Raw genomic sequence first — 23211 nt, 5'->3', positions numbered from 1 at the left:
AGACTTACAAACTTTCTTTACACACCAAAATCAACTTCCATGGATATCTCTCATTTCTTCCCTGGAGTTCCTGGGTTCAAGGTGATTATTACTGAAGGCAAAGAATTTGCCAAGTTCTCCCAAGTGCCATTTCTTGCCAGAGTGCATTTATACTTCCATTCAAAAGCCTTTTCTTCATCTTGACCCATTAAGAGTCCAATGTCCAGGCAGCAGCCTGTGCTGTGGTGGGGCCCTGCCATTTGCTACTCTGGTCTTTTCTTCAATACATCTCCCCCAACATGTAGACTGAACCAGGGTCTACAGGGGACCGACTTCATTGCACCCTTACCATCTGGGCTCATTATGAGCTGAATCTTTCTGTCTATTGAAATATTTACCCCTTCAGAATGGGAAACCAATCAGGAACTTACAAAAACCCTTGGCCTTTCCCTTGAATTTGAGGGACTGTACCCCTACTCCTTCATTTAAGTGCTGGTACTTCCACGTGCTCATTTCAAACAAAAGCAAAGTATAGTCAATTAGAATAAAACTGCCACAATCAGCAATGGTCCCTTCACATTCCATAGTACAGGTCTATAGAATGGTGGAAGTGATCCTCAACTGTGGTTAGAGCAACCCTCCCTTGTCTTCCATAGACCACAGAAATGTGTACAAAAGCCATTGTTTGGTCATGCATTCTATGATCCTAACCTATGTCCAAGGCTGATGATTCATTGCAGAGAAGAGATTTCAATTCATAAATTCCAACATAAGCTCATGCTCTGAAGCAGACCTAAGTTAAAGTCATGGCTAGAAACGCTAGAATGCCAAGTGAGGCATTTGATGGACATTCTCTATAAGAACCCTATTTTGCAGAAAAAGAAGTAACATGCAAGGGTGAGAGCCAGGACTTGAGTCCAACCAGCCCAGATCCAAAGCTGATGCCTTTCATCACGAGGAAAGATTGCTGAGCAACTTAAATTGCTTCAACATTATTGATGGTCTAGAATAGGAAGAAAAAGTGAATCGCCTCTTCTCAGAGAGGGCACTTTGTGCGATTGCCTTTGGAGCTACTTTCATTGTTGGAGAGGAGCTTCTGAGGGCTGGAAATGGCTCGGTGAATATGGGCAATTTTGTTTTGCTCTTGCCAGAAGCGTGGTGCACAAGGGCAGCTGTGGGTGAGGATAGGGTTGCTCTCAGAGAATGGAATCTCTCAACACCTCCAAAAGAAATCCCTCAACTTCTCTCCCTACAACTGGGATCTGTGGGGAGTTTAATTCCACAGAAACCAAACACAACAGGTCACCAGAGCAACAGGGGTCAGGCTGCAAACAATGCATTTGAAAGATCCCAAAATAATACTATTGTTCATGATGGAGAGGGAAAGGAATCCAGAATCAAGAGAGAGGCTTATGCAGTGCATCTGAAAGGGAGTGAGTGTACCAGAGACACAGAGTCCTGGATGAATGATGGAGAATACTAACATCTCTCATCCAGGTAGGTGGACTTAATGACTTCTAAATTTGAGGAAAGGATTTATTTTGGGGAAACTTTTCCCTTTTATGGTGTAGGGTATGCTCCCTGAGTTATATGAATGGTCATACCAACCCAATTTTTAATCTTTTAAAGTGAAAAAATCCTGCCCCAGGATTCTTCTTCAGAGCCATAAGAAGACATATTTCTGAAATCCTTCCCAAATTCAATGTGAGATATATCTCACACCAACGTGTTTATGTACTTTCCTTACCTACACATTTTAGCCTTGAATGAAGGTTGCCTGTCTTACAGTTGAAAAAACAAAGAAAAAGAGATCCATTATCAAGATACTCTTGGCAGAAAAAGAGAGACACTGCTTCCTGCACCAGTTCTCCTTGGATAGAAAGTGTGAGTTTGTATTCATTACCAAATAGAACAATGAATTCATCTGTCAAGTGGGCACACACTTGGATCATATTCTTTGTGATCAAAGTGAATCACTCTGAAGTGGAAACATGATCTCATAGCAATCGAGGTTTAGCCTTGCATGTTTAGAGAGAGTAATGAGCTCATCCCTCCTCAATACTCATCCTAATGATTTTCACATTTCTAACCCTAACTCAGGGGCTATTTATATTTCCCATTTTTTTTATTTTAACAACTTAATGAAGTTTTTTGCCAAGAGAATGGAATCTTATAAACTAAAAATCAGTCTAAAACTACCAAGGGATATAAAACTTTTGAAAAAATACCAGGCAGCGGGAATAAGGGCACAAAGAGCACAGATTCTGGTTTGTATTGAGACACAGTTGTGTTTGGACAGTTACTTCTTATACCTCAAATTTATTCTTTAAGGAAGGTCATGTAATCATAATATAACACTAGTGTCCGATGCATGGGATGGCTGGAAATATTGAATGAGATAACGAGGGGTCAGAAACTTGCATCTTATATGCGAGTCCTGCCAGGAATGATCCCTGAGCACAAAGTCAGGAGTAAGCCCTGAGCACTACTAGTTGTGGACCCCAAACAATAAAAACAAAAGGATAACTAACTGGTGCAAAGTACTTAGAACACCAGGTGGCACATAGTGCAATTGGATCTATCTGTCCTTCTGATGATGAAGGAACACATGCTTCATGGGTGACAGAAGACAAAGAATGTGAGGCCAAAAACAACTCCTGACATTATCCACATTCAGAAAGACTATGGACAAGGCTCAGGAGCTAAAATGTGAGATCTTCAACTTTGGCGGGGGGTAGTATCTGAAACCCCTGGAAAATATTTAAACACTTGGGCTGGAGAGGTAGGTCAGGAGGATGTTTCCCTGAACATGGCCAGGCATAACCCTCAAGCTGAAAATAAATAAATGACTGGGATGGGAAACTTTCCTGTGTATTTTTATTATCACAATAAAAATAAATTTAAAATAATAAAGTTAACCATTATTTTTTATTCTTGTTCCCCCACCCCCCATTGGCAAGGATTAAGCTCTGAGCTTCATACCCGCAAGGCATACTACTTTATCACCTAAGTTACTTGGAGGGAAAATGATGCTTGAATAGCATCTTTTTCTAAATTTTGCTTTTGCATGAAGCTTGAAAATGCATAAGTGAATTCTGACTACTAACATTACTAAATTCCCACAATCAGTAACTTCAGAATAAAGTGGGTTCATACAGCAGATACAGATTACCCCCTCTAGGGTGCCAAGTTTATCAAGAAATGCATTAGTAAAAATGAAGGGTTACTCCAGCATTACATTAAATGATAATAATTATTGTAATCTAATTATTCCTCACAAGTACTCTCCTTTATCATGGGTCAAAGGTCAAAAGTCAAAATGGCCCAAAGGGGCAGGATAGATAAGACAGGTCAAAGGGAGTGAATATGGTTTGCTTTGCATGCAGAGGAGGTCACTCTATCCCTAGCTCCTGCTTTGCACGGGCAGGTCCCAGCTGAGTCCCTGCCACCACACAGGCCCTTGAGGAAGAGATCCTAGAGTGTGAAGTTGGAAGTATACCCTGAGCACTGCTGGGTAAAGTTTAAAACTGGGGGAGGGTAGAGATTAAGACTGAGAAGTTCCCCTCATATTAACTATTTGGCTCTGTACAAAAAGTGACTGATCAGTCGCCCCTGAACGACCTCAGAAGTAATAGCACTTTGGGTCACTCCTCAAAGGCAGAAAATGGAACAGAAAAGGAATCACTACTCATTTCTCCCAAGAAGTGGTTCCAATTAATTCAAAACCGGGAAACAGAAAGTGCAAATTAGGCTGTTTCCCACAATATCCATTCACAGAAGACATCTTCTCTAGCAACAAAGTCAGCAATACTAAACTTCACTATTAAAATAAACACAGAAGCTTAACAATTATAATAGCCAGAGAGGAATAATCTCTCTCATTTATAACTTGGCAACATGACTGCATTTCAAATGCTCAGACGAAATTGGCATCAAATCCAAGAAGTGGCAAAGTCAATTCAACTTGTCATAAGAGCGAGCTCAGAGTTAAAGCCAATGAATTATAGATAATATTTCGTTTTATTACCTTAATATTTAATACTGCATCCAAACTGATAATCACAGAGATTCTTCATGTCCATTTAAATATTTCTGGATTATTCCAAGCTTTTAATTTTAGAACCCATTAGAGTTTCTAAGCTGGCAGTCAGAAGCTGGAGGAGTTGTTTACTCAAGAGATAACATTTTCATATTTTTCCTTTGGAAGTTCCCAAGACACTCAACTATTCTCTGGAGCTACTGATATTCTCTTCTAAGATCAAACAACATACAATGAGAAGAGGAAGTCAAAGGCACAGGGATCACCCCAGGCTTCCAGAAGGATCCAGATGTGGAGATAAGAGCTATGGGCTGTAGCTGCAAACCTTAGAAAAAGACATCAAACTTGTATCCAAAGGCAAATGCCTCCACTTAAATGTTTTAAGTTCAAGTTTAGATAAAGCCTCTTATCAGTTTACCACCAGAAGGCCCTAGGTTGTAGATGGTGGCCACCACACTGCAAGGCCTGCAGCAGACCTGGACACAAGTTCACCTGGAGCTGATCCTCCTGCACGGCCAAGGGCAGCTGTCTGGAAGTGGTGGTTAATGCCCTCTGCCCACTGGAAGGCATCTGCATCGTATAAGCAAACAGGATAGATTTGTCTTGGCAGCGGGGCACTGTGATTTAGAAACTTCCCCACATGCACAGAATGGGCATGTGGGTAACCAATGAGCTCCTGTCCTGGGTCTATCCACATACATACATAAATCATATATATTTTACTTTTTCTCACTCATAGATAGAAGAAAATGTCAGGGGTTAGTGTTTAGTGTTTTCAACATTGAATAATAAACTATGTGTTGTCTGGGAGGGCAGTATAAGAGTAGATATCTTTCCCTCCATAACAAGAGTCCAAGGGAAAATGCTCAAACAGAAGCCTACCCCCAAAGCCCAAATATGTACTCATTTAAGAACTGAGGCCGAAACGGAAATTAGAAAAAGATGCAAATAATGGTATCCTATGCTTAATAATGAATAATAAGCATTGGGGGCAGGGAAAAGGCTCACAAGGATAAGCATGTGCTTTGCATGCTGGAGTTCTGGGTTTGATCCCAGCATTGTAATGTTGCACAAACACTGCCAAAAAGACCCCTGAGCACTGCTTTATGGGTGAGATCCTCCAAACAAAACAAACACATAAATAATAAGCTCCAAGAATGATGACAAAACCCTTGGCACCATTCCAACTCTAACAATGGTGAAGAAGAAACTCTAGAAAAGGGGGGAAATCCTTAACTTTTGACTCCCTGAGTGCTGAGCTAATTCAATTGTTATCTATTCCATCACTGAAATATGCCTTTCTGGTTGATTTTCACTGGAATCTATGACTCATCACCTTTCATGACTGAAAAATCACAATCAACTTCAAAAAGAACCATCTCATCACTTTCATAAGGTGTGTTCGGATGTATTCCTGGACCTCTCCATTTCACAAGTATTGTGCCCAATGTTAGCTACATGCTACATGTTAAAATCCACCTTAGAAATAAATTATTATTACATGACATAAAGACTTACTAAAGGCAAAATCTGGCTCCCAGCCCACCTCTGTCAGGTGCCTTTGGGGAACATCTCCCTTAGTCAAGTCAGGGAGAATGGAGAGAGATAAAGTCTCACATTATCTAATGTCCCTAAGTGAGACAATAGAATGTTCCTTATTGCTATTATTTTTATTTGGAGAGGAGATAGTTTGGGCCATACCCAGAGTTCTCAGGGACTATTCCAGGTTCTGGGCTCACGAATGACCCTGACAGTGCATGAGGAAGCATATGCAGTGCAAGGGATGTCGCTGGGGTCAGTCACATGGAAGACAAGTGCCTTAGCCTCTGTGCTCTCTCTCTCCTCTGTGGCCCTGACAGAATGTTCTTAAGATCTTTACAGCACCCCCTCTTCATTCCCTGGAGAACTTTAAGACAGAACAGGAAAAGCTACCACCAAGAATATTTGGCTGTGCTGCTGCCCAAGGCCTGTGCCTAGGTTCTGTGTCTTGGAATTGAGGATCTGACATCTAGATAATCTAGATAGTAGATTCTAGATAATAGATTTAGAATTTATAATAGAAATCAAGATAGTAGATTTAGGGCCACCTCTCACTTCTTCAGAGTTCAATCACTATGATTATTTGGCCATGGAAAGAAAGGCCTGCTCCAATCTTCCTTACAATTACCACCCTAATTATTACATTAGACAGCCACCATGTAATCCCTTTATTTGCTTCACTGCCTTTTGGGGGCTAAGCACACAGCCCCACAGCAGGCTGCCCACAGATGCTAGTTGCGTATCCGAGGTCTGCCCAGCTGCCAGCGCTGGGCTCAGCTAGGAAGGTCAGTGAAGAGTGCTAATCTGGGCAGTAACATCTCTGTTTAGGGCTCAAGTACTCCTGAACACCACCTCTCCAAATGCAGAGTCGAACTTAGTACATATATCAATGCCACGAATCACCCTGTGCTTCACTCTGTTCAGCTTTGGGGAGAGTTTCAGCAAGCTGGGGAACCACAGGCAAGGAATCCCAATTGTTCTCTTCCAATGCTCAGTAAATAACTGTTGCAGAACTATTAATATCTAAGCAACAACTGTCAGATAATTTTTTTCACACCGCAGTTCTATCTTTAGAAACATCCTGAGAACCAAGGAGTTTAATCCCTGCACCAGGGAGGGGGTGGGGGTGGGGGAGTTGACAAGTCAGGACTGGAGATGTTGGGGGAAGGACACACTCAACCCACACCACTTTGGAAATGAAGTTTCCCAGAAGTTGAGAAAATGGAACTGCAGCCAGCAATGCTGACCAGCCCAGCAGTTTCCAACCAGTGGATTATAGGGGGCTGCTTTCACATGCCGTCCCTCTTACAGTGTACACATATCATCAGTCGCACGAGATATGCTTATTTCTGTGCAGTTAGTCTCAGAGTAAGTAAAAGCCAATTGTTAACATTTACATATCAGATATTCTGTGACATGAGTATCATGGCACCACTGGACACACAGGCTGGTGAGGACCAAGGATCTGAGATGGATTTTCATTCTCTAGTTTTGCAAAGGGCTGCAGGGATGTCTGTCCCAAGTGACCCCAAATAAAGGTGAGTCTTATTGTCTTCTTGTTTTCCTTCTGGCTCTGGGATTTGACATTTCCTTGTATCCTCAAGCCCTCAAGGATGGAGTAATATCTTCAGCCTCAAGGTAAAAATATGGGAATAAAATGAGCCAATGGATGAAGGATTTCCAGAAGAAAATGTTAATAAAACAACTACATGCTGAGTCATAACATATGAAGAGGTTGCAATTAGCAGAACAAGGTAGCAGGCCCCCATACCCACACTTGCTTCTCTTCTATTCTCTGTTGATGCCAGAAAAACAGGCCTCGGTACCTACTCTGACATCTTAAAATACTGAGCACTGAGGCCAGAGAGATGGTAGTGATAAGGCACTTGCCTTGCATTTGGGGCATCAGGTTTGATGCTGATACTCCAAATGGTCCCCTGAATCCTGCCAGTAACAATCCCTGACTATAGAGCTAAGAGTAAACTCTGAGCAACTCAGGGTGTGGTCCAAAAATCAAAAACAGTAAAACAGAACAATTAGCAGAACAGAATCATGACTGTGCTGAGTCCTCTACCAACAATAATTCTCCCTGACCCCTAGTTTCTTCCTCAGTGTAATACTGTGAATCTGAGAGAGAATTCATTATATTGAATTATTTAACTATCAAATAGCACTAAAATACAATGCTATTTTACATATTAAACAACTATTTTGTAAACATTTTCCAAAGAAGTATTTTCTGTGGGAAGCTAAAGAAATAGCTTTTAAGATGAGTTGCATTCTGGAGCTAGGCTTTCTCTTGCAAGCCCATTACTTTTCCACCCTAGCTATGGAAAAGTAATGGGCTTGCAAGAGAAAGAAAGAAAGAAAGAAAGAAAGAAAGAAAGAAAGAAAGAAAGAAAGAAAGAAGGAAAGAAAAAGAAAGAGAGAGGAAGGGGACACAGGGAGGAAGGGAGGGTTGGAGGATTTGTAATTATTAGCTGAAGGGGCAAACGCAGATTTAATTTTCACTGTCACTGTCCTCCCGTTGTTCGTCGATTTGCTCAAGCGGGCTCAGTAACCTCTCCATTGTGAGACTTTGTTGTTACTGTGTTTGGCATATCCAGTGCATCACGGGTAGCTTGCCAGGCTCTGCCGTGAGGGCGAGATAATCTCGGTAGCTTGCTGGGCTCTCCGAGAGGGGCGGAGGAATCGAACTCGGGTCGGCCATGTTGGCTGCGTGCAAGGCAAACACCCTACCGTTGTGCTATCGCTCCAGCCCAGATTTAATTTTATGTCAGAGAATATACTGTTACTTATAACTGTGGACCTCAAAAATATTTGAGAACGACTTACACATATAAGAAGTTAATTTGTTCTACTTTGGAAAAAGTTTTTGGCAGATTCTTTACAAAGGTCTGGGAAAGGTGACCCAAGCTTTGTGAAGGAAGGAACGAGAAGATATCAGCTTCCCTGGAGCCGAGGTTCCCCATGTGTGGTCCTGGAGCAGCAGAAATTGATTTTGCTGGAAAGAGAAATTCTGGAACCACTTATGTGTGTGTCATGAACCAGGCACTCTTGAGGGTGGGTTCAGGGACCAACACTTTGGCACACTGTCCAAGTGGTTGAGGTGAGCACTCACATTGATCACCATTGCCTGAAGCTTTCTGAATTCCAGGCACTGGGAAGAAGATGCAAAGAGGGAAAAGCCCTGATCCAAAAGCGCAAGAAGACAGCAACTATACGTAGGTTTGTTCTCTGGCCTCCCCCAGAGCTCATCTTCACCCCATTATGAGACCCTGTGTGTGGGGTGAACTGATGTTAGCTCATCATTAGCCCTCCACCCTGCACTTCCAGCCAGTTCTAGACTTGATAACTGAAGAGATGGAGCAGTGGGCTGGAGAACCATGCTTTTGCAGGCAGGAGACCCAGTCTCTTCCTCAGCACTACAGTACCCAGCGTGCAGACCTGGTCAGAACTCCTGACTGCTGCCGGAGATGGTCCCCAAACCAACCATCCAATCGTCTAGCATCTGACACCCATGGAACCAGGCACAGAGGGAAGGAAAAAAAAAACCCACTCACTGAAGGTGGAGGACCGGCGACTCTGCACTCACCTTGGATCGTCCTCTTAAAGAAGGCCTTGCAGGCTTCGCAGGATGCCACACCATAGTGGTAGCCAGACGCAATGTCGCCGCACACCAAGCACAGTCTCTTGGGCATGGAGTTGAGCATGTACTCACACTTGGTCTGCGGGTCCTCCACAATGGTGCTGGAACAGTCATCGTACAGCTTCCTTACCGGCCCACTGCCGCCAAGCAGAGGGGCGGAGGGGTAGAGCGGGGGCGAGTCCAGTCCGTTCTGGTGGCCATTCATGGTGGAACTGTAGCTCCCGCTGGCGTCCGAGGAGCCCCCTGGGCTGTGTTGGTTGACACTGTCCGTCAGGGAGGCTGGGCTGGAGGGTTCCGTCTTGATGAAGGACGAACAGCTGGAATCAATGTGTCGATCTTTGTTGGACATTCTGCAGAGAAGCCTGCAATATTGGGAAACACAAATGGGGGAGAGAGAGAAGATGAGGGGGGGGACACTCTGAGTCTCAAAGCAGGTCAATGGGAAGGCAGAAAGACAGTGGCAGAGAGAGAGAAGGGGTCAAGAGTCAATAGGTGGAGGCACTGGTGGTGGGATTGGTGTTAGAATAGTTAGAATACTGGATACCTGTATCAAATGTACCATGAGCAACTTTAAACACCATGTTGTTTAGGGGCTAGAACAATAGCACAGCTTGTAGGGCATTTGCCTTGCATGTGGCCGACCCAGGTTTGATTCCCAGCATCCCATATGGTCCCAGCATCCCATATGATACCCCTGGTACCACCAGTGGTAATTCCTGAGTGCATGAGCAAGAATTAACCCCTGTACATCATTGGATATGACCCTGTCACTGTCACTGTCACTGTCCTCCCGTTGTTCATCGATTTGCTTGAGTGAGCCTAGTAACATCTCCACTGGAGACTTTTGTTGTTACTGTGTTTGGCATATCGAATACATCACGGGTAGCTTTCCAGGCTCTGCTGTGCGGGCGAGATACTCTCGGTAGCTTGCTGGGCTCTCCGAGAGGGGCAGAGGAATCGAACTTGGGTCAGCCATGTTGGCTGCATGCAAGGTAAACGCCCTACCGCTGTGCTATCACTCCAGCCCCGAATGTGACCCAAAAAGCAAATGAAAAAAAAAAGGTATTTAAATAAAGGGGAAAATTTTAAAGTAATAACAATAAAGTATAGGAAAAAGAATAAGGTGGAGGAATACAAGTGTTAAAGACAGTGTTTTGGGGATGTGAACTTAAGAGCTGGGTGCTCTGCATCATCCAGTCTCTGGTCAATGCTGCTTGTTCTACAAGAAGGTCATCAGCATAAGGGCATGACAGGGATGTATCAAAGCACCCGACCAGACAGCCCATAAATAAAATTCTAATCAGTCCATCCCTTTCACTGTTCTTTTAAAGAACACTGTGGGGCTCTGGTCTGGTTCTGACTTTCTTGGTGGAAGAGTGGAATGACCAAGTGTGCATCATTCCTTCAGGGATCGTCACTCCCCTGTTCTTCCACACTGGAGCACTTTGTTCCAGAGAAAATCAAACTTTTATTCTGAAGACTGAGCCAATGTTTTTTTGGCTCCCTAATGATTCTCAGCATGCTTCCATAAGCATAACTGTATCTTTTATTGATCTGAGAAAGACACATTGAGAACACAGCCTCCATCATGGGGCTGCTTTATTTAAATGACGCTATTTCATAGTCATTTAGCAATTTAGAAAGATGTCAAGGATGAAATTCCATTCAGTATTTAAGGATGATTTCCTAGAGCCCACAAAACTTAATGAAATGATAGCTGGCATTGATGAATAAATAAATATAAGTATGTGCGCCTTTAATTTCCTGTGCCATTGCTTATGAGAGAAAACAGCAAAATATACCCAGGTCTTAGAATACCTGTATCTGGAATGTATCGAATTTTGCTCTGAAGGGGAAAAATGACATTTATGATGACCCTCATTCTCCCCTCCTTTTGGGTTGTTTAACATCCTGAGTCCTAAAAGAAAATATAAGGAGGCAGATACTCAGACAAATGGTCTCTCTTATCTAGGAGAAACATACTGCTACTTTCTTTGTCACATAAGTGATTAAATTTCTGAAAAGGTAATTAGATGAAAAGATAGAATTGGTCCCCTTTTCTCTCTGCTTTGCCATAGTGCAAAACCCCTTTTAGCAAAATCTCTAAGAACTTTCTGAGAGACCTCTCTCAAAAGGAGAGGTGACGGTGGAGAAAGGGACACCAATAATTGCTTCCCAGTGGAAAGTTGATTTATGGGAATCCCACTGGGTAATGGCCATTCACTAGAATTTGGGGGAGTAGTCTCAGAATAACCAACGGGATGCAATTATCTCTGTCACCATAAATCTCATATTTCATCATTGCGCTCATTCCTTGATCTTCTCCATCATCCCCTCCCCCCACTTGTCCTGTTGCCTTAAAGCCAAGCAAAACACGGGATTTTGAATCTGGGGAGTTTGAATTTTTGAGGAAGGCAGTCCCAAGGGCCACCAGAGAGCAAGAATTTGCCTCTTATCTTAGATTTCACCTAGGAAAGTGCTTTCTTCCCCAGGAAAGTCCAAGTAACAAAGCACAAAAATACTTCCCCCAACTTCACCCTCTGGCTTGCATTGTCCACAAGAAGGAGCAGAAGCAGGCTTCCCCCCTACCCTACCCCCATCCCCTGCCAGGCTGCAGGCGGAGCCTGTACCCTGCATCTGCTGCCTGTCCCATCACTGTTAATGAGCATGGTAATTAATAGATCGCTCTTCGTGTCTCCCTGCTTGCACTCTGGGCTAAGCACTTTTCCTCCAGTCAACATTTGAAAGAAAGCGGGTCGGCCCTGACTTACTGCAGCCCAGCAAATTCCTTCTAATTTAGAGCATTCACCACTTCACTTATTACCTTATAATTACTGGACTGCTCGCACATATATTATGATCTTATATGCGAGTTAGAAGTTATTAGGGTACTAAAACATGGTGGTTCCCCTTTCCTCTGGCTCTGAATTCTCACAGCTATGGTGACAATTAACTCTTTCGCCATCGGCTCACAAGGCTCTGCTTCTGACACTTCCCCTTGCTGTCTCCCAGACTGAACATTGCTGGGAATTTCGTGGGTCACAGAGAGAGTTGGTTGCCATCAAGCTCTCCCACTCTTGATCCTCCATGGTTGGTTCTGTCCCAATTGTCTTTTCCTGGGCCTTTTCTCTCTCAAGGATTTCTAGACACAGGCATAGTTCCTGGGTTTAAAATAAGCATGAGCCAAAAGCACTCCTGTTGGAAGATCAGCTATTTGCCATGTCTTCCATGCCTGGAGGTGTCAGGTGGCTGGACACCCAGTGCTGGTCTGGACCTAGCACTGAGCGTACCCTCCAATCAGTGAGACTCCCAACTCTCAGTCAAGGCTGTGCAGAAACGGGCTAACCTTTCCTTCCTGGAAAGCAAGGACAGCCTTGGAGTTTGAGTTCTGGGAGGAAGGTTTGAGACCTGAAACCATCTTCAGTATCCCAAGTCTGGACACTGGAGCAAGCCAAAGAAACTGACAAGCTACAAACTGTGCTTGTCCAGACTCCGTTTCTCTGAAGACCTGAGCTCCTATCCTCCATGCATTTCCTCTACCCAGGAGGAAGCAATGCTTGTCCAAGGTATGATTTACCAAGAGCTGATCCAGCCTGTGGCCCCAGCATGACACTAAAATCGCCTCCTTTCCTTCCAGGGACAACTTTAAGAAAAAGACCATGAAAGCACTCAGATTTTTAGAAAGGAAGAAGTTCAAAGGAGAGAGTGGAAGAGTTGGGATTGGAAGTTGGGTTGGCCTCCAAAGTCCAGAGCAGAAATGTCTCAACACCAAGAGTCTTCAAAGGTGTTTACCAAGTTCTGAAAAAGAATCAAGGAAGGCTCCCACAGAAATCAGTTACATAGGAAAAGGCTAAGGGGCCAGCAGAGAATACAGCCACAGTCCCAGCCTTCATGCCTGCCCGGGTATCACCCTGCCTGGGGCTGGAGTGACACCTAAACAGGAGCTTGGAAAGAACACAGTTGCCACTTAATTACTACTTAGCTCATTACACTGAGCACTTTTGAGACACCACTGAATTATACTCAAACTACAGCGGTCTTAATTCTCTCCCTCTCTGTCTCTGAAATTCTACAGCTCTATTATTCAAGCCTGAAATATTCACAACTATCTATAAATTCAATTGTCAGCTGGTGGGTTTTATTCTAGACTTGACTTCAATCTAAAATTAGAGGCACTAAAATTCACATTAACTCTAAGAGGAATGTAGTGAATAAGACTTTATTTCAAAAGAACACCTTTTTGTCAGAAAGAGCCATTCTGAAGATGATGGCTTTATCTGCTGCCAAAGAGAATAAGCCCAATTCCACATTGTGCTATAAATGCAGAAATTTTAGGTCACACTGGATTAATAAAAAAATCTAAATTTAGTAAAGAATTATGAATAGGAATACATGTCACAGAAGGTATAGGAAATATTTATTTTAAAACCACAACCCAATTGTTCTTATTATTTTAAGAGAAATGAGGAGGGGGGAAGACCAACACAAATGACTTTCCAAAAGCCTTCATGAATATATTTGGAGCTTCAGTAGCAGCAAGAGCCACTCAGGTAAAAAATCATTACCACCACAACAACCAAAACCATTTGGTTTCCATACCAGAAACTATATCTAAGGGATTTAACTTATTTCAGAAGCCAGGACATTTCCTTGTTTTAAAAAGCAGTTCGGAAGCAGTTTAAGACACAGTGGCAAAAATGAGCATTTATGCTTCAGTAATAGTAACAAATTACTAACCTCAGGGTTGGTCAAAATTCACATTGGTACTGGATACTCAGCTGCAGGCAAACAAAACTTCATAGGTGCTGGACTATTTCAAAATGAATTTCTGAGTGGTAATTCACTGTGTGCATATGTATGCATGGACACAAAAGTGTCCATCTAAATTGTTTCTATAAGGAAACAATATAATCAAAAACTTAATGTACAATTTGTACTATAATTATCAAGTTTACCTGTCTTGAGGGATTACATCTGGACTGAGGAAAAAAATGGGCAACCTTGAATAAAGAGCCACTAAAGTGAATTTCCACCCTCACCTATTTTTTTTTTTATTTTGCACAAAACTTAAGTGTGTCATTTTCTTGTTGAATACTACTAATATAATCACAGCAATGCTCTTTAGGCTTGTATATTGGCCCAGTCACCAAACTGTAAGTTTTTAATGGTCTCTGTTATTTTATCCTTAGAGTTGTGCACAGAAGTTGAATCTATTTGCTGCTTTATTGCATTAGTGAAAAAAGGTGCCTAAAATTCTCATGAGGAACTTATATGGTTAAGATTTTTGTTTTCCCATTGGTTAGACTAAGGAAAGAGTTAAAAAAATGTATTCCTGCCTCAAGTGACAGATCCAAGTTACTGGTCAATTCTTTATTCTCCTTAAGAGTGCCATTGCCATTATAAATTTCATATCCTCTGATTTTACAGGGAGAAATATATATGAAAACACACACACATTAATATACACTGTCAAACAAGTTTGCAAAGCCAAGGTGGAGAGAGGGAGAGAGAAAGGTTTGGCAGGGGGGCAGGGGAAGAGTTCTTGGCTTTGTCCAGGAATCAGGGTTTCAGAATGGGAAAGGAAGCTACTAAAGTCCCACTGATGAATACTCATTCAAAAAAGAAATAAATCAAGGAGAAGCTGGCCTCCTGCCTTCTGAAATCACCATTAAAAATGAAAGAATTTAATTCCTGTTGAGGAAATAAAATAAAAAATTTAGGGCCTCTGGGGTTTTGGTTTTGTTCCACTGCCTTTAGGAGAACCTTTCCAAATACTAGTAGGCAGCTCCCAGAGACCCAGCCTGGCCAGCCTGGTTTCAACTTCAAACTTCTTCCCATGGAGCTTTTCTTTCCTTCTTTCTTTTCTCCCTACTGCAACTAATTGCACACTGGAAAAGTGGCAAAATGTAAATCACTTAGGAACAAAATGGGCAGCAGCTGCTATTGTCAGGGAAGCAGGGGTGCTGAAGAAAGGAAGAGCAAGCGAATGAAGTGTCATGTCAGAAATCAAGCGTGCAACGTGTGATTTGAGAAAACATGACTACTTTCTAGAGACAGGGTGTCATTATGGCATCTCAGTAATACGATGCTTTGACAACTGCAGGGTCTAACATATCATCATTGCATTAAGGTACACTGGCTTAGTTGGGGAAGGAACAGAAGGATTTTTTTTCTTTTAATAAGAAATATCTTAAGGTCTGCCTGGTTAACCTAATGGAGGGAGATCATTCATTGCAAAGAACTGCCAATTCGGGGCTCAGATGCTTTGAAAGATTTGTGGGCACACACACTCAGCCATAATTTCTATCTTCTTTAACAAATGTGGAGGAACTGATTTCTCCAGACCAGAAGTATGATGATTTAGAGAGGCAGCTTCTTGAATCTTTGAACAAATAAGTTGTGTATTTAGTATAAAGGATTCTCTCCAACATGCTCCATCAAGGATGAAAGCAAGCAAACAGCTTGCCACACGCAGGAGCTTCAGGTGATTGGGGATCAAAAGAGAAAGAGTTCAGTAGAGGGGGTTAGGCAGAAAGACTCTTAAAACAACAGCTCCATGCTGAATAGGAACTAAAGCTCTCCCAACATTATGAAGACTGTGGCTGCCCTCCCCTCCCCAAAAAGAAATGGGGCACAAAACATTAAAGACACTGATATCATTTCTCACCAATCCTTGGAAAGAACATGTCCATGAGTAACTTTACCATGGGGGACAACATCAGGACCACGAAGGAGCTCCCTGAAACCCAACCAGCATTTTAGGGTTGGACCATTCAGTCGTGCCTCAATATTATTCAATCTTATTCTAACATTTTGGTTGGTGAACATCCAGGTTTGTCCTAAAATATCTCAGATCCTAGAAACCCTTCAGTCTCAGGAAATGGGATGGCTGGTGAGTTCTCATGAGAGATCCACAAAATCTCCACTTGTACACCTAAAACAAAGGAAGGGAAGCAGAGAATATATTTTCAATAGCAAGGACCCAGAGAAATGACAAAACAAAATTGCCTCAGAGGAGAGGTATCCTAAGGGCAGGGGCCCTGAGGACTGGCAGACCAGATTAGTAACATGGAAGAAAGGAAGAAAAATACAAGTGTACCATCCCTTCTTCATACATCCCCCTGTGAAGTTGTCTGAAGCTCTTAGAGGTGCTTAGTGGTAAATACACCTTTTTTCATGGGAAAACAGAAGAGCCTGGGATATCCTGAGACTTTGCCCATCTGACTGTTGATTGTGTCTAGAGCATCTGATTGCAAAAGCGCTTGGTAATTTATCCTGAGCTTGTTTTCTTGGACCTCTTTCAATGGGGGTGAATAACCTTGTTTATAGCTCCAAATACAGTAAAGAGAGCTACTGGCAAATCAATAAAACTGTTAAATGCATAATAATGTGGGGTAATTGCATACATGATGTTTTGCATAATTAACTGCCTGAGCATTTTCTTTAATATAATGGGCACTCATGTAATATAGAGTCACTATAAGTCTATAAAATATGCACGGTTTATAGGAACTGTGATTCTGCGTAAAATCCTGGCTGATCATCTCCATCAGTTTTGAAGGCAAAGTACTCTCTCCTCCATTGCCAAGTCCAAATCAATTCTTATGACATTACTTTATAACCAACATGATATTTAGCTGATGATGGCTATTAGCTATTCTGCAGATTGCATTCCAGGACTGTAATAGGAGGGGGAAAACCATTTCGTTTAAACAAACTTCTGCCATGTAATCAATATTATTGAGGCAAATTAAGTGTTTTAACAAGTGTGTATATTTGCCTTAATGCAGCTTGATTAACTATCTACACAACTGTTTTCTTCTGTGGAGGTAACACCTCTGGGTGTTACAACAGAATGCTAAGAACTGCTAGCTAGAAAGTCAGATTGTGCAACATACATACACCTTTGAGTTCTGATCCCTAAGAATACTGTGGAGTGAGAACCACTCTTGGAGCCTAAAAATCAGGACTTGAGAATCTCATCCCCAGCAGTCAACCTACTCTTGTGGCCAATAAATGGTACTGTACTGACCAGATGACAGTTGCTGAAGAGAAGGACACAGCCTAGAGCAGCAGGGGGGCAGCTCTGTAAATAGGGCTTAACAGGAACAACAAAAGTTAATCATCCAAATGAAGCTTAAGAGACTGTTGAATGTACACAGAACACATCTCAGCAATACACCCTGCCAGGGACAGGCCTCCACAGTAAGCTTTCAGGAAAAAGAAATTGTCTCCTACTCCTACAAATCTCTGCTCTTTCAAACAGAAGTATGGATCAATAAAGTTTGCTTGTGTTCGGACAATTCTGATTTTGAAGTGTCAAGGAGCAAGTGAAGAGAAAAATCGGACCCAACAGGGGAGGCTGACACCTAAAGGAAGACCAGCTCAGCCAGTCTTGTGAGAGGTAAACAGCGCAACTCTGTCTCTGTCCTCATCTTTACAAATAACAATAGAATTTAGATGCTTGGCCCCATGTGGACGCTCAAGATGGAGTTCACAAATCAGATCCAGGTCAATGCTGCTGGCGCTGCCCAGTCTGGCTTTTCTACTTTCTCTGCTACAATGAAATGGAAAATAAGGGTACTTCTAAAGGCTGATATCACCGAGGTCCCTCCCCCTTAGTCATGAAGAAACGTTTTTGCCCAAGCCACTACAATGACAAGCTAGCCAGCTGCCTGCAAATCAGTTAGTTTGCTGGAAGGGAAGCCAGACCCTAAATCAGAACAGAAAGTAGGTGAGTTATAGTGGTAAGAAAATGTTTTCACGGAGAAGGAGTCAGTGTGGAATTAAAGTTAGTTGAGAGTACATATGAGCATTTCTAGATTCGCTAGAGTCAGAGGGTGATCAGAGATAACAAGGCACATTCCCTGCTGCCGGACAGCAGTTAAACTCCTTTGTACCTTTAACCATATAGCTTAGTCTGCAGTAGTTAACATCTGGATCCAAATACAGCCAGTATTGGATGATGTATGACCCCAGAAGCTCCTGTTCTATTCTCTTGGATCAGGTGTTGTTCAGCTGAAGCAGGGGTGGAGTGAAGGAAAATCAGCTAAAGATTAATCCTAACACTTTTCTCTCTGCCCCCCTTTAAAGAAGAAAATACAAGGAACTCTCTGCCTGAAGATTAGGTGAAGCTGAAATGCAACATTATATTTGCAGGCAAGGAAAAATATATTTTTTTCCAGCAAAGCCACAGACGCGGTGGAAGGTTTTGTTTAGAAGCAGAACAGATGTAATTTTAAAAAAAAAGTGTAGTGGGGTGGGGGAGGAGGTGGGGTGGGGATTATTTTCCAGTGAGATGGCCCTAAATGAAGCCAACAGATGCAGCCACATCTTGAGGGGTTCTAAGAGATACGTCTCCACACTCCCAAGTTCCCCAAACAAACATGCAGGGAAAAAGTCACAATTCTGAAAAATAGAATTCAAGCACGAAACACCACCCCAGAGCTGTGGGGCTGCAGCTCCTCTCTTAGCCTCTCCCAGGAGACTGGGTGCTCTTAAGGCTCCTTGAGCAAGTAGGCCAAAGATGTGGCCACTCTGACCAGAGAGATTTCCTCCTTCATGAAAGAAGGGTGGGAGGCTGCAGGCGGGTAAGACTTTTTTTTTTTTTTTTACAAAAATAAATTCCCTGACGGAGGAGGCCTTTCCAGGGACCTAGGAAAGGTCAGTGAGCCTGAGTGAGGGGCCTGGGCACTGGGGGGATTGGGATGCTTGGGCTTGGCTTTGGCTGCGTAAGGTTCATTCCGTTCAGGGTGGGAAGAGCCACAGAAAGGGCGATTCCCTGCAATCAGGGCTTAAGTGAGTGTTTGTCCCTGTGCTGCTTCCACACTGGCAGGGAGCAGCAGGGTGCCCGGGAGCTGTGACTACATTTGATTTCACTGCCAGTAGGAAGCTTCATTTCTACCAACTGTTAGCTGCCTGCTCACAGGCTCTCTGCTTTCTTTCTGAGCGCTCCCACCCCCAGCCAGCTCTTCCTTGATGGGTCTGGATGCCCACAGCTCCACACAGCCTCCCCAACACCCCCCTCCTTGGCAAATCTGAAAGGCTGGCTGTGTACCCCATCCCCCAGGAGCTGGGTCTTTATTGATTCTTAGAGTTGACCTGGGTGCATCTCATTAATTCTGATTTCTGAGGTCACCATCAGGCCACCAGAGGCACAAACTGGTTGCAACACTCTGGTTGGTGGTAACATCTTTTTGCCTGATGAGACTGATTCAGAAGATTTTCTGTAGCCTATAACTAACCAGAGGAATGGGGGATACTTTTACTCACATTTCCTTGCCCTTTTATTATGCTAATCACCATTTGCAGATTGCTTCTGACCATTTAAAAAAAAAAATGTGTCCGATTTGCTAAATTTGTCGACTTCCTCCTTAAAAGAGAATGACTTTGGTCTGCAGGATTCCACAGACTGTGCTTTTGACAACTTTCAACAATACAAAGATCTTTCAGGACAACAAAAGCACGTGCAAGAGTCAAAGAGGGGATTGGGTGAGAAGAAACCCCTCGGAGATAGGACGAGAATTCAGGCTGAATGGCAAGGCAATTAGGACTTAAAGAGCGAAAACTGTAATTAAGAAAAATTTCATTAACGGGAGGCAGGTGAGTGTGCATTTCTAAGAACGACCAGGGGCTGTGAGAAACTAGATGAGAAGCAGGTCTGGGTGTGCGGAGCAAAATAAGCCATGTCTTTAACTAGATCAAATGCTCGAAATTGGCTGTCAAGACAGGATTGTTGTGATTTATACCCGTCCATCAAGTGTGCAGACAAACGGGAGGGACTCGAACAGAAGCAAGCCGCTGTCGCTTCCATTCTCAAAGAAACTTTAATTTCCACAGTGCCATCTGCTACCAAATCTAATTCACATCCCCTCTTAATCTGGTTTAGTTTCATAACACTAATTCTCCCCCCCACCCCACCACAACCCAAGGAATCACCTCTACTACCACCAAAATTAAAAAAAAAAGAAAGGAAAAATGAGAAAATTAGAAGGGCTTTAGATCTTAGTGAGTGAGAACTTGAATATTATAGAGTTAAGGTGTTTAAAAGCTCTTCTCCATGAAAATGCATTCCTGGTAAAAGGATTTGTTTTCAGCCCAGGCAGTGATTGGAAACTTCCTATCTGGGGCACGGAAAGAAAAGGCTGATATCAAAGCAAGTGAAGGACATGAAGACACAGGTTGTCACCAAACAAACACAATTGTTGTCAAGTTTAGTTACTTTCTGAACAGGCTATAAAATCATTTCGTCATGGTTTTCCCAGGGAGAAACCCTAAAATTGTATTTTGGTTAAGGAAACTTGAGAATGATGTGTATATTCAGAAAGAGGATCAGAGGGCAGGGGAAGCATATAGGATGTAAGATGAAGTGCTGGGTCCACACTCAGCCTCTCAGCACAGTGCTGGGGCTCCCTCCTGTTTGCTGCTAACAGTTACCTTACTGATAGCTCACCAGGAGCAAATTGACCCCAGAAGCCAGAAGCCTGATCTGTGTTCCAAAAAATAGTCCCTAGAACATGCACTTCATTGCTCATGCAAATGTTAGTGACCTTGCAAGGTGTGCCATGGACTCCAAGAGTCACCAACAGTCAGGATACAAAGGGAACAAGATCTGTTTGAAGAACAGGGGGCATGCATTGGGAATCCAAATCTCCTGGGTTGGCCAACCAGATCAGAACTGATCTCCTGCTCTCTGAGCACAGAACACTGACTAGGTTCTCTGTCTTGCTCCCTCCCTTTAGGTATCTAACTGGAGAGTCTGGGAGAGGGAAGAGCTTCACCCATGAACACATTTTTATAAACAAGATTTGAACAGGTAGAGGCCGTAGCTGGAGTGGCAGCATCTTTTTTTCACATCCAAATTAGTGATAGAAAGTATATATTTTTAGGAAATAGTCTTGTTTACTGAATTGTCTGATTAAGTAGGTTTACAGAGATTTTCCAATATTGCCCACAAGAAAAGACTGATTTGGGAGGGGACACAATTCAGTGATGATCAGGGGTTACTGATGGCTCTTCTCTTGGGAGGTGCCCAGGAGACCATATGGGATGGTGGAATTTAAAATCAGATTGGGTGTGTACAAGATAATAGCTCTATCTGCTGTACTATCTCCCAAGTTCCAATAAATGACTGTTTTTTGAGCTTTATGGGGGATTACCAAAAAGACCAACTGTTGGTCTAGAGATACTACAGTTGATAGGGCACTTGCCTTGTACAGAGCTGGCTTGGATATGATCCCCAGTACCACATGTGCTCCCCAATCCCTGAGTACAGGGCTAGGAGTAAGCCTTGAGTAACACCAGGTATGACCCAAAAACCACAAGGAAAAAAAAAGATCAACTTCTGGTAACATTTTAACAAAGCAAAAAACGTGAAAGGTGAATAAAGGAATGCATGAACATATTTAATACATCAGTTATAAAAAGCATTAATGGGTATCATACACATATTTAAATAGTTGAAGATGATGAAGATGAAAAAACATAAGCCACCACTGTTAAATCTTTCAGTATTCATTAAGGAATATGCTACCCATATGCCTAAATTAGTTAACAATTTGCATTATATAACTTTTAGAGCTTCTATAACAGTTGTAAATTTTTATGTTCTTCACTCTTAAAAGAATGAGTGAAATTTACAAGTCTATGTGGTACAGCAGGAATTTGCATATACTGCTGGCAGGTGCCAGAAGTACAACTTGTTTGTGTGTGTGTGTGTGGGGGGGGGGATACTGAAGACCCCTAGACCTTAAGGAAGAAAATAAGTTCTCATAAAAAGTTGTATATACAGGTGGATCAAAAAGTTTTGTTTTTGTTTTGGAACCAGACTTGCTATGCCCAGGGCTTCCTCCTAGCTTTGTGCTCTGAGCATATATAAGATCACTGCCCATATGTGGTATCAGTCATTGAGCCCAGATCATTCACATGCAAGGCAAGCACCTTACCCATTGTACTATCTTTCTAGCCCCAGATCAGAGTTTTATTTACAATAGCCTTCACATAAAAACAAATCCAATGTTCATCATTGGTTTTTAAAAAAAGAGGTGGGGGTAAGATGTGATATTTATGATTGATGGAGACAGAGTTGACAAATTGTGGTCAATTCAACAATATGGCTTGTTATCTAAGTTATCCTGGGAGCGAAGAAAGGTGAACTGACCCAAGACAGCACAAGTTCTTAGGTTGTGTTTATGTGAGTTTCTAAAACCAAATTCTGACAATGGAAATCGTCAGTGGTCCCTGTAGCAGAGAGTGAGAGGGAGCTGAAGAGGCTGGCATCTGTGGGTGTTCCTTGGATCATTTTTGTTAAAACTTGTCCAAGCATACACTGCAAATACATGCATGCAAATTTCATCTCAATTAAACAGAAAAGAGGACCAGTTCTGCACCCGTTCTCAAACAGCCAGATCTACACTCTTCTGCATCCACACCTATTTCGAACATACACACACACACACACACACACACACACACACACACACACACACACACTCCAAAATCAGGTGTCATCCCATGCCTCCAGAGCCACAGAAACCAATCTCATAATTTTCTTGCTCTCGGCAGAAATACTTCCAGGCTTAATAAGTAAAATATCAGAAATCCAAATAGCGGCCATGCGACATCATTTGGTTCTTGTAACCAGCTGTAGAAAACAAATTATTTCACATTGCCTTTTCAGCAGGTCTGATTTTGGGGTGTAAACTCTAAACAATAATGGTGCATCTTTTGTAGAAACAATCAATCTAATCAAAGTGGATAGAGTGCTAATTAGAATTCGTCTGCCTCACAGGCATTGGGAGGGGTGGAGAGCGGGTATATTGGGGTTCTTGGTGGTGAAAAATAAGTACTGGTGAAGGGAAATGTGTTTGATCATTGCATGACTGAGACTTAAACCTGAAAGCTTTGTAACTTTGTAACTTTTATTGAACAGTAATTCAAATAAATAAATAAAAAATAAATAAAATTTTAAAAAAGCAGGCGTCATCAAGTTTGGCCTGGTCTGACT

At 42.5% G+C, this 23211-nt stretch overlaps 1 protein-coding gene across 6 annotated transcripts in view; it reads right to left on the bottom strand.

The window, feature by feature from the left end:
- ESRRG (estrogen related receptor gamma) overlaps window positions 1-23211 on the bottom strand; it is a 635624-nt gene that overhangs the window by 192101 nt on the left and 420312 nt on the right. For all 6 annotated transcript variants that reach the window (XM_056110835.1, XM_056110832.1, XM_056110831.1 and 3 more), the window contains one exon: window positions 9153-9568. In XM_056110835.1, coding sequence (XP_055966810.1) covers window positions 9153-9555 — 403 coding nt within the window. In that variant the 5' untranslated portion in view covers window positions 9556-9568. The remainder of the gene's footprint in view (window positions 1-9152; window positions 9569-23211) is intronic.

The sequence above is a fragment of the Sorex fumeus genome, unplaced genomic scaffold, assembly GCF_029834395.1.
Source record: "Sorex fumeus unplaced genomic scaffold, SorFum_2.1 ptg000010l, whole genome shotgun sequence".
Taxonomy (NCBI): Eukaryota; Metazoa; Chordata; class Mammalia; order Eulipotyphla; family Soricidae; genus Sorex; species Sorex fumeus.
Note: the sequence above shows the minus strand (reverse complement) of the source record. Positions and strands in the feature narration are given on the sequence as shown.